The sequence below is a fragment of the Hemitrygon akajei genome, chromosome 1 (assembly GCF_048418815.1).
Source record: "Hemitrygon akajei chromosome 1, sHemAka1.3, whole genome shotgun sequence".
NCBI lineage: Eukaryota > Metazoa > Chordata > Chondrichthyes > Myliobatiformes > Dasyatidae > Hemitrygon > Hemitrygon akajei.
Window position 1 is genome coordinate 68,951,020 of NC_133124.1, and position 10,459 is coordinate 68,961,478.

General features: G+C 53.6%; 1 protein-coding gene across 1 annotated transcript; it reads left to right on the forward strand.

The window, feature by feature from the left end:
• Window positions 1-1,238: 1,238 nt before the first annotated feature.
• gbx1 (gastrulation brain homeobox 1) lies at window positions 1,239-4,320 on the forward strand. Its single transcript, XM_073044939.1, has 2 exons — window positions 1,239-1,765; window positions 2,439-4,320. Exons 1-2 carry the CDS (start codon window positions 1,354-1,356, stop codon window positions 2,933-2,935), a joined length of 909 nt encoding a protein of 302 aa, XP_072901040.1. The 5' UTR covers window positions 1,239-1,353; the 3' UTR covers window positions 2,936-4,320.
• The last annotated feature ends 6,139 nt before the right edge of the window (window positions 4,321-10,459 follow it).

Sequence of the window (10,459 nt, forward strand, 5' to 3'; positions counted from 1 at the left end):
CAAGACCCGCTTCCTCCTCACTCATTCCCTCTCCCTATCATCACCACCCGCACCTACAGAAACCCTCCTCAACCCCTGACCCCTTCCCTTTCACTTCCAGACCCTCTCCTCCTCACCCCTGATCCCCTCCTCATTCCCTGACGTCCCTCACCCCAAACCTACCTACCTCCTCCTCCTCAACCCCTGATCCCTTCCTTCTCACTTTCAGACCCTCTCCTCCTCACCCCTGATCCCCTCCTCATTCCCTGACGTCCCTCACCCCAAACCTACCTACCTACCTCCTCCTCAACCCCTGATCCCTTCCTTCTCACTTTCAGACCCTCTCCTCCTCACCCCTGATCCCCTCCTCATTCCCTGACGTCCCTCACCCCAAACCTACCTACCTACCTCCTCCTCAACCCCTGATCCCTTCCTTCTCACTTTCAGACCCTCTCCTCCTCACCCCTGATCCCCTCCTCATTCCCTGACGTCCCTCACCCCGACCCCCTCCTCCCGAACCTACCTACTTCCTCCTTCTCCTCGACCTCTGACCACTTCCTCCTTACTGCTTCCCCTCTCTATCATCACCACCTGCGCCTCCAGAAAGCCTTCCTCATCCTGTGACCTCCCTCCTCCTCCTCACCCCAGACATTCCCTCCTCCTCACCCTTAAACCCTACCTTCCTCCAACTTCTACTTGCTTGTCTCCACCTCCCGCCACTCACACTCTACCCCCTCCCTCCCGCTTTATTTGATCTCGCAGTCGCTCATAGCTCCGGCTCTGCTCACTTGGTGTCGAGTGGATTGTTTTTGCGCCGTGACGGCGGAGCCGCTGGTTATTTATGGTCAAACACACATCCTTAATCAGGGAAAAGGCTTTGAAACCATCTGCTCCCCACCCCTCTCCTCAGCCGCCCTACCACCGCCTCTCAAACTTTAACAAAGACACTCTTGTCCCGCCGCAGCTCATCAATCTCACTTAGTGATAGACCACTGCTCCGGTCCGACACGGAGCGGCTGGGACCTGTCTCACCCCTCCCTCCATCCCTTCCCACCCTCCCTTTACCCCTCCTTACATACCCTCCCTCCCCCTCATCTTCTCCATCCCTCCCCTCTCCCCTCTCTTCCTCCCACTCCCTTTTCCGTCCCCGCCCTCCCCGCTCGGAGGTCTGACATCCCCCCCTTCCCTCCCCTCCGCTCGGACAGCCGGTGCAGGGGGAGGAGCGGCCGGTGCGGTGCGGGAAGTGCCGCGCTCCCTGATGATGAATGATGTTGAGGGGGGCGGCCCCTCCGCCGCTCGGCCCCTCGGCGTTTATGATGCCGCGGCGGCGGGTGCCGGGGCTCAGAGCGGAGCGCGGGCGCGGCCAGCACCGACATGCAGCGGCCGAACGGCCCGGGAGCCGCCTTCTCCATCGACTCGCTGATCGGCTCCCCGGCGCCGCGCCCCGGGCACCTGCTCTACACCGGCTACCCGATGCTGATGCCGTACCGGCCACTGGTGCTGCCGCAGGCGGTCCCGCCCGCCCTGCCGCCCCTCGCACCTCTCGCCTCCTTCGCAAGCCGCCTCAGCAATTCGTTCTGTGCCGGCCTTGGCCAAGCCGTGCCACCCATGGTCGCCCTCAGCACCGCTCTGCCCAACTTCAGCGACAGCGCCGACAACTTCTACCCTGCGCCCGAGTTACCGACGTCCCGCAACCACCCCGATCCTGCCGGCCGCCGGCATGGTAGCGAATCCGAGAGCAAAGGGGCCGAACAATCGTATGGAGATGGGCTGCAAACTCTGCCAGGTGAGAGACCACGAACGAGTTGGGGGTGCAGCGGGGCGAGGAACCGAAGAGTTGGAGGTGCGGCGGAGAGACAGAAAGCGCGGAGAGTTGGAGGTGCAGCGGGACGAGGGACGATGAGTTGGAGATGCAGCGGGGAGAGTTGGAGGGGGAGTGGAGAGTTGGGGAAAGAGCGGGCTGTAGGAGGGGAGAATTGGAAAAAGAGCGGGAAGAGAGGCAATAGTTATAGAGGGAGTCGAGAGTTGGGGAGAGCGGAGAATTGCAAAAGAACTGGAGAGGTGGGGAAAAAGAGGAATGTTGGAGAGGGAGTGGGACAAGAAGTTAGAGGGACGGAGTCCGCCGGGTTCTTGGGCCGGTCTGGGCTCTATGGAGCCCGTACCACTAGGTTCTGAGCTGTGAGTCTGGCTCCACTCTATGTTAAGCGCTTGTCGCTGTCTCAAAGTTCGCTCATAAACTGATTCGGAGGCGCCGGACGGACCTCCCGGTCGCGGACTGAGCCGCGCTCACTTCTTCAGTTCCCCGTGGGCTGTTGGGGTGGGGGCGTAAGGGAAGAGGCGAGCGCCAGGCCAAGATGGGACGGGAGTGGGAGAGGACCGGAGGAGGAACTGGAGGAGACGGGAACCGAGGTGGAGGGAGCCGCTGTCCCAGCGCACTGACCGCTATCCGTTGTCCGCAGGGGACGCCCGGGGCTGCAGTTCGGACGAGGAGAAGACGGATTTAAAGTCTCCAGAACACGGGAGCAGCGAGCGGGAGGAGGAGAGCTCGGCCGACAGCGAACCCGAGTGCTTGTCGGACACAAGCGCACCTTTCGGCGGCCGGGCGCGCAAGGCGGCGCCGCAGGAGGCTGTGGGCTCGGGCAAGAGCCGGCGGCGGCGGACGGCGTTCACCAGCGAACAGCTTCTAGAGCTGGAGAAGGAATTTCACTGTAAGAAGTACCTGTCCCTGACGGAGCGCTCGCAAATCGCGCACGCCCTCAAACTCAGCGAAGTGCAGGTGAAAATCTGGTTCCAGAACCGGCGCGCCAAGTGGAAGCGGATTAAAGCGGGCAATGCCAGCAACCGGTCGGGGGAACCGGTGCGGAACCCCAAAATCGTTGTTCCCATCCCCGTGCACGTCAACCGCTTTGCCGTCCGGAGTCATCAGCAACCGCTGGAACCCAGCGCCAGACCGTGATCTACTCCCGCCCGGGACAGCGCAGCTCAGACCGGGGCAAGGTCCTACTGAACTGGGACAGTTTCAGATCACCCACTGACGCCTGGGACAGCACAGTTTGGACCCAGAACACGACTTCTACTGACGCGGGACAGCGCTGCCGCCCGAAATAGGACACCTCTGGACCTGGGACACTGCTCCTACTGACCTGGGATAGGACACCTCCGGATCCGTTATACGGCTCCCACTAACCCGCGACAGGGTACAGCTCTACCTGGAACACAACTTCTATTGACCCCGGCCATCTCCAGATCGAAACCCTCTCCCACCCCACCCCCGCCGCCCGGGACAGCAAAGCTCGGATGCGGGACTTGGCTCCTACTGACCCAAGACTGTGCCAGACCGTGACCCGTTACAGTTCGGCCGCTGCTCACGAAGAGACCCGAGTTCTGATCCGGGGTCCAGACTGGGTACGGGGAGGTTGTTCACTTCCGGGAAGAGCAGCGACGGGAGAGGCCGTTCGGCCCAGCGGGTCTGTTGGGGCTCACAGTGGGACCCGTCAGGCCGCGAGAGGGAGCGTTCGACCCGGCGCCGATTTAGCCCGCTAGGACCGATGCGCCGCGCCGAACACTCCCTCTCCGCATTCTTTCAACCCCATTCCCTCTCTTGCTCCCCTCTCCCTTAACCGCATTAAACCCTGCTCCCTATCTTGCACCGCGCTCCCTCTCTCCCTTTCCCTCCTCCGCTCCCTTGTTCTGATCCCGTCGCCCTTTCACGCTGTGTATCCCGGACCCCAGAAACCTTTTATCCCCTCATCATCCCGGGTCCCCCAGCTTTCCCCCACCCAGCCCACCTCCCGTCCCCGATCCCCAGACGCCGCTCCCGCTGATTCCGTCCGATCTGCGAACGCGGAGCAACCCGATTCCCCATCCTATCACGCCCCCGACCCACCCCTTCCCGGAACCCTCCATCCTGCCCGGGACTGACCGCCGTCCAGCGCGGGTATCGGCCCGTTATTCGAGGTGAGGAATGATGCTCCGGGACGGACTGGGGCCGAGAGCGCGACCAGGGTAGAGCAGCGGGTTCCCGGGGTACGGCAGACTGAGGGACGAGTTCCCATTTATTTATTAAACCCCGAACCCACCCAACTTGTGGGACATGTAAATAGCAAATCCCTGCCCCCACCTGGATGTAATAAATCTGTACATTTTTGTGATTTCAATAAATTAATATTTTCTATGTAAGTGGCGTGTGAGCAGCGGAAGCGAACAAAGCCTCAGGCTTGGCTAGGGTAATGTCCCCCACCCGACAGAGCAAAACATCACAGAAGGGGGCAGAGAGAGGGGCAGGTTAGGCATGAATGGAGGGAGAGAGAGAACACAGAGCCTGGGAAAAGTTTCAGGACGCAGCGAGAGAGGAGGGAGAAATGATATAGAGAAGCGGGATATGGAGAGGGGTCAGAGCGGAGAAACACTGATCAGAGAGGAAGTGCAGTGGGGAAACGGAACGAGAGAGGGGTTACAGAAAGGGGGAGAGATAGAGAGGGGTGCAGGGGCCGGAGATGATTAACGGCATTGATCTGTTACTGACATGTACCAAGAAACAGTGAAAAGCTTCTATTTGCCCATTCAGACCATTCTGTACACTAGTTCATCAAGACACTAAAAAGGGAAACAAAATATAGATAAAGTTAGAGAGAAAATGCAGCGCAGACAGACAAGAATGTGCAAGGTCACGGCGAGATAGACTGCGAGGTCAAGAATCTGGTTTATCGTACTAGGGAAACCTTTCAATAGTCTTAGGACAGTGGGGTAGAAGCAGTTCTTCAGCCCGGTGGTTCGGGTTTTCAGACTTTCGTTCTGCCCGATTGGATGCGGGGAAAAGGGGAAATGCCCAGGGGGGCTGCGGGTGTGGGTTATGCTGACTGCCTTACGGAGGCAGCGACAGGTGTAGACAAGGTCCATGGAGGGGAACCTGGTTCCTATGTCCACTACCCTCTGCGGTTCGATTTTTGCCGTTACGTGGGGAGCAGTTGCCTTACAAACCGGTCCGGATGATTTCTGTGGTGCCTTGGTAAAAATTGGTGAGCGCCAGCGGGAACATGCCGATTTTCTTCAGCCTCCTGAGGAACTAAAAGAGCTTGCCTCTCGCGTCTGACAGAGTCAGTACCGGAAGTACAGCAGGGGGCTGAGGCTCTAAGCCACCCGTCTTGAGGGTAATGGTGGCTGATTGCGGTCTGTTGGTTAGGTTCCAGTCGCAGAGGGAGGTGTTGTGTCCCAGGTTTAGGAGTCTGGAGCAGGGCGTGGGGGTGGGGATAACACAGGGAGTTACAAAGGCAGGGAGAGATGTAGGGAAGGAAAGGATTTACTGGAAGGGGTGTGCGGACTGGAGGGTCACTGAGATAGGGAGGGGTGTAGGGGCCAGAGGAGATTGCAGAGCAGGGAGGGTTATAGGGGCAGGAGAGGTTACAGAGACAGGGAGGGATATGGTGGCTTCCACCTAGTATCTGGACAATAGACTAGGATGTAAGGAGAGGTGGTTCAGTGTGGAATGGAGCAAGGGAAGCTTTCAGGACCCAGCTCAGGTTGGCCTGCCTGATGACGGTGCGTCAGCGCCTGACGTTTGGGTTGGCGGGGTCATTCCACACCTCTGGATCCTCAACACCAGAGAATCTGGCTATGAAGTTCAGCATCCCACAGCACCCTCCACCACCCCGAGGTGTGAGCCTTGTCCAGCCAACAGGGAGACTCTGACAACAGATAACTACCATCCTGAGAAATACCTCTCCAGCACACTACTGCTCATTGCACAGGGATCTGTGCAGGGTCTGGAGGTGGAGAGTCATCACCCGGGCACAGACAGTGACTGACCATTCTCCCCCATTGGAAGACTGAGATCCTGTGTTTCCTGTTGCCCCAGAAAGAATCCAGCAACAGGATGCAGAGCTGGCCTGAGTGATAGACCGTGTTCAACCCGAAAAAGTGTGACGTGATTCTCTGTGAAAAGTCCAACCTGAAGGTAGATTACACAATTAATTGCAGGATTCTTAGCAGTTTGGAGGAACAGAGAGATCTTGGAGTCCACACCCATAGATCCCTCAGCACAAGGTGATAGGATGGTTAAGAAGGTGTATGGTGCGTTGGTCTTCTTTAGTCAGGGGATTGGACTCAAGAGCCACGTGGTAATGCTACAGCTCTTGAAAACTCTGGTTAGACCATACCTGGAATATTGTGTTCTGTTCTCATCACATTATAGGAGGGATGTGGAAGCTTTAAAGAGGGTGCAGAGGAGATTTGTCCAGATGCTGCATGCATTAGAGAACAGGTCTTATGAGGAAATGTTGAGCAAGCTTTGGAGCGACAGAGGATAGTGTTGTATAAGATGATAAGAGATGGAGTGGACAGCCAGGGACTTTTTCCAGGCCAATATCAAAGGTGAGTAGAGGGAAGTTCTGGAGAGATGTCGGAGGTAGGTTTTTAAGAGAGGGGTGGTGGTACAGTAGGGACATTTAAGAGAGTCTTGCATAAAAGGAAAATGGTTAGTGTTATGGGCTGTGTCAGAGGGGAGGATTTAGTTGATCTTGGAATGGGTTAAAGGATTGGCACAACATTGTGGGCAAGAGAGCCTGTACTGTGCTGTATTGTGCATTGTTCTATGTTCTCGATGCTGGTGACAATGCCAGGAGAGGGCCCAAAGTGGCTACTAGTACCACCACATGGAAGTCACCAGCTGATTTATGAGGCCTGTAGGAAACCCCTTGGAACAGTCCTGTCCAGCACTCTCATTGGTGGTGAGCTAGCCCTCTGACTTCTGCAATTTGCTGGCCAGACCTCCTTAGTGAGGTTCAGCTCAACTTCCAGGTATACACTCCTCTACACGAGATCTCATCTCCTGAGGTGAGGAGTCCACCTACCACAGACCGAGCATGTCCACAACATTCCTCCTCATTGATCCATGCAGAGGTTGCAGAGAGACAAACCTATCAACCCTCGAGTCCCCTGCCAGTCCACAGTGTCTGTGACCATCAAGGGTATGTCATTCACTGTGAGAGTGACCAGAACAGTGGTAAACCCATCAATCTCCTTCAGCAAAGACACAACAACCCAAAAGGATCAGGAATAAGTGGTGCATAAATATGATGGGAGTCTCTGTCTCCCCCACCTCTGACAGTGAGGACCTGACCCACCTCCCTCTGGGCAAATGTTTTTCTCTACTAAGCACTTTAAACATCTGCCCCTGGTCTTTGCCCCACTGGTCTCACATCATTTTATACATCTCATCTCCCGTCAGCTAATTAAAACAGCCCTGCCCTCTTCAGTAATTTCTGATGGCTTCAGGTAAAGTCCTGGTGAACCCCAGCTCCCTCTCCACTGCAGCCCCTTCTGTGGTTACAATATTTAAATGCCACTTGGACAATTAGGAAAGGTTTAGAGGGATACGGACTAGATTGCATGGGATGTTTGGTGGGCAGGAGTTGGGCTGAAAGGCCTTTTTCTATGCTGGTGACAATGACTCTCTCCTGCATTGGTACTGGAACAGTACACTTGACTGAGTAGAGCATTGGTCAATGAAGTTTAATCCTGATAGTAGAAGGGAATGGGACATACACCATGAATGAAAGGGTCCTTGCTGGTGGTGTACATGTCCAAGGATCCTGGAGGTGGTTGTATACTAGCACAGGGTGTGAAGAAGCCATTAATTGTATTAGCCTTCATCACCTGGGCCACAGACTATGCAAGCAGGGACAGCTGGGTAAGGTTAGAGCAGTTCATGCGGTGACCACACGGCAGGAGGCTGTGACTGCACTGGGGTAAGAGAGGGGAGATTCACCACGACGTTGCCTGGGACACAGTGTTTCAGTTACAAGGAGAGGCCAGAGAGGCTGGAGTGAGTATGAAAGCTGGGAAAGCAAAGATTAGAAAATATACAAGCAAGGGATCTATGTGAGCTTCTGAGCTCCCTGCTGATTGGTCAGGCCTTCAGGTGATACATCAGTAAGTCGGAGAATCCTGGACTGAGCAGTGGGGCTGTTAATGTTGTGGGCCAGAGGGTGTTCAAACAAGATAAAGGATGGGGGGGGGATATAAAGGGAAGGAGGGGGCATTGGTTGGTACTGCTGGTTTAAGGAGACCATCCCAGCTTGGAGAGGGCGCCGGATGTTTGTGGGATCATCAGATGAGGCCTGGTGGGTTGAACCAAGGAAGAGATCCCATTGCTGGAGGCTGAGAGTGTGCTACTGGCCTGTGAACAACCCACAGATGGCAGCTGGGTATGTAGCAAACCTCTGCAGAAATCCCAGCAATGCTGGCTGATTTTATTGTCTCAGCTATTAACAGGAAACAGGCAGGTGTACAAGGAGCAGAGGGCATAGCATGCTAAAACAACGTTCTGCAGAACTTTCCATATCTAAGTACAATACCAGCTGGAGAGTGGACAACCCTGGGTGAAATTTCAGGAAATAATGCTGGGCAGATGGGAGAGTATCAGTGGAGTAGCATCTTGTGGAACTGGTCCTAATTTCGTCAGAGTTAGGACTGTAACAGGAAAGGATAAGGAGTAAAGGTTCCAAGCAAGGTTGGCATATTTTCCTGTACAGAAAGGTGCACCAGATGCAGTTATTGGAGGGTAGGTCTGCCAGCAATGGAATGGGTGCAACATGACATTTGGGGGTTCAAACGCCTTCCACAAAGAAGATTTGAATTGACTTTATTTCTTACATCCTTCACATACATGAGGAGTAAAAATCTTTTCATTACATCTCCATCTAAATGTGCAATCATAATTATTAGTAATAACTTATAATAAATAGAACAGTCAGTGTAACATAGAGAACACTGAAGTCAGCATGAGTTATCAGTCTGATGGCCTGGTGGAAGAAGCTGTCCTGGAGCTTGTTGGTCCTGGCTTTTATGCTGCTGTACTGCTTCTCAGATGGTAGCAGCTGGATTAGATTGTGGTTGGGGTGACTTGGGTCCCCAGTGATCTTTCGGGCCCTTTTTACACACCTGTCCTTGTAAATGTCCTGAAACATGGGAAGTTCACAACTACAGATGTGCTGGGCTGTCCGCACCACTGTCTGCAGAGTCCTGCGATTAATGGAGGTACAGTTCCCATACCAGGCAGTGATGTAGCCAGTCAGGATGCTCTCAATTGTGCCCCTGTGGAAAGTTCTTAGGATTTGGAGGCCCATTCCAAAGTTCAGGTCAGAGGTATTGAAAGGTGGAGAGGTTAAGGGGGTACGGTGTACTGTCAGACACTGAGAGTCTCACACTGAACACCTGAAGAGTGTGGGGATTGTGGGAGAAGAAATTCAATCAGGAATGAAAAGAGGGCATGGAATCTACAGAAAATTAAAACCAAAGTGTCCATGTTATTTCACTGGTTTGCAAAAATCAAGGCGATAACCATTTACAGACTAGGGCTTGTTCAGCCCAGTGTGTGGAGGCAGATAATGTGGGGGAGACGAATGCTGTTTATCAGGGTGAAAGGCAAGGACAAGTTTAGTGTCCATGGAAGTGGAAAAATCACCAGTCTCAGTGGACTAAGAACACAGAACAATACAGTATAGGAACAGACCACAATGTCTGTGCTGAACACGATGCCATCTGCCTGCACAAAGTTCATACCCCTCCACTCCCTGCCCATCTAAATGCCTCTTAAACATTGCTATCTGCTCCCACCATCATCCCTGGACCCTATTCCAAGCACCTACATTTATAAAACCTTGCCTCACACATCTCCTTTAAACTTCCCCTCTCACCTTAAACCTATGAACTCTGGAATTTGATTTTTCCATTCTGGGAAAAAGATGCTGATTCTATACCTTCCATATTCCTCTCATAATTTAATAAACCTCAGTCACATCTCCCCTCAACCTTCGATGCTCCAGAGAAAATAATCCAAATGTTCCCAACCTTTCCTTATATCTAATACTGTATAATCCAGGCAGCATCCTGGTGAAACTCTTCTGCACCTTCTTCAAAGTGCCCACACCCCTCCAGTAATGGGATGTACACAGTGTGGCCTAACCAAAATTTCATACAACACGACTTCCTGACTTTTATACGTAACACCCAAACTTATGAAGGAAATATGCCCTACACCCTGTTTACCACCCTAGGTATTTGTGTAACCACTTTCAGGGAGCAATGAACTTCCACCCCAAGATCCCCTTGTACATCAATGACCTCTCTAAATACATCACCTCATGCTTGTCCAAAATAAACTTTATCTGCGATTTTTCTACCCACATTTCCTAATGGTCTATAACCTGCTGAATCCTTTGACAACCTTCCTCATTATCCACAACTCCAATGAATTTGGGTATCATCAGCCCACCTGCATTTGCATCCAATATATCACAAATAACAGAGGTGCTGAGAGTGACTCTTGCGGAACACCACGGGTCATGGACCCAGTCAGAACAACACCCCTCCACCACTATCTTCTATGGACAAACCAATTTTGAATCCATTCTACCATGTTTCATGGATCCCATGGATTAGTCTACATAAGGGACGTGTTGACAACATCCACCGCCCAACT

Excerpts from the sequence above, each read along its gene's own strand:
- gbx1 (XM_073044939.1), top strand. The coding sequence starts at position 1,354 with ATGCAGCGGCCGAACGGCCCGGGAGCCGCCTTCTCCATCGACTCGCTG. Across the intron at positions 1,766-2,438 it reads TGGGCTGCAAACTCTGCCAG|GGGACGCCCGGGGCTGCAGT; the intron begins GTGAGAGACCAC and ends CGTTGTCCGCAG.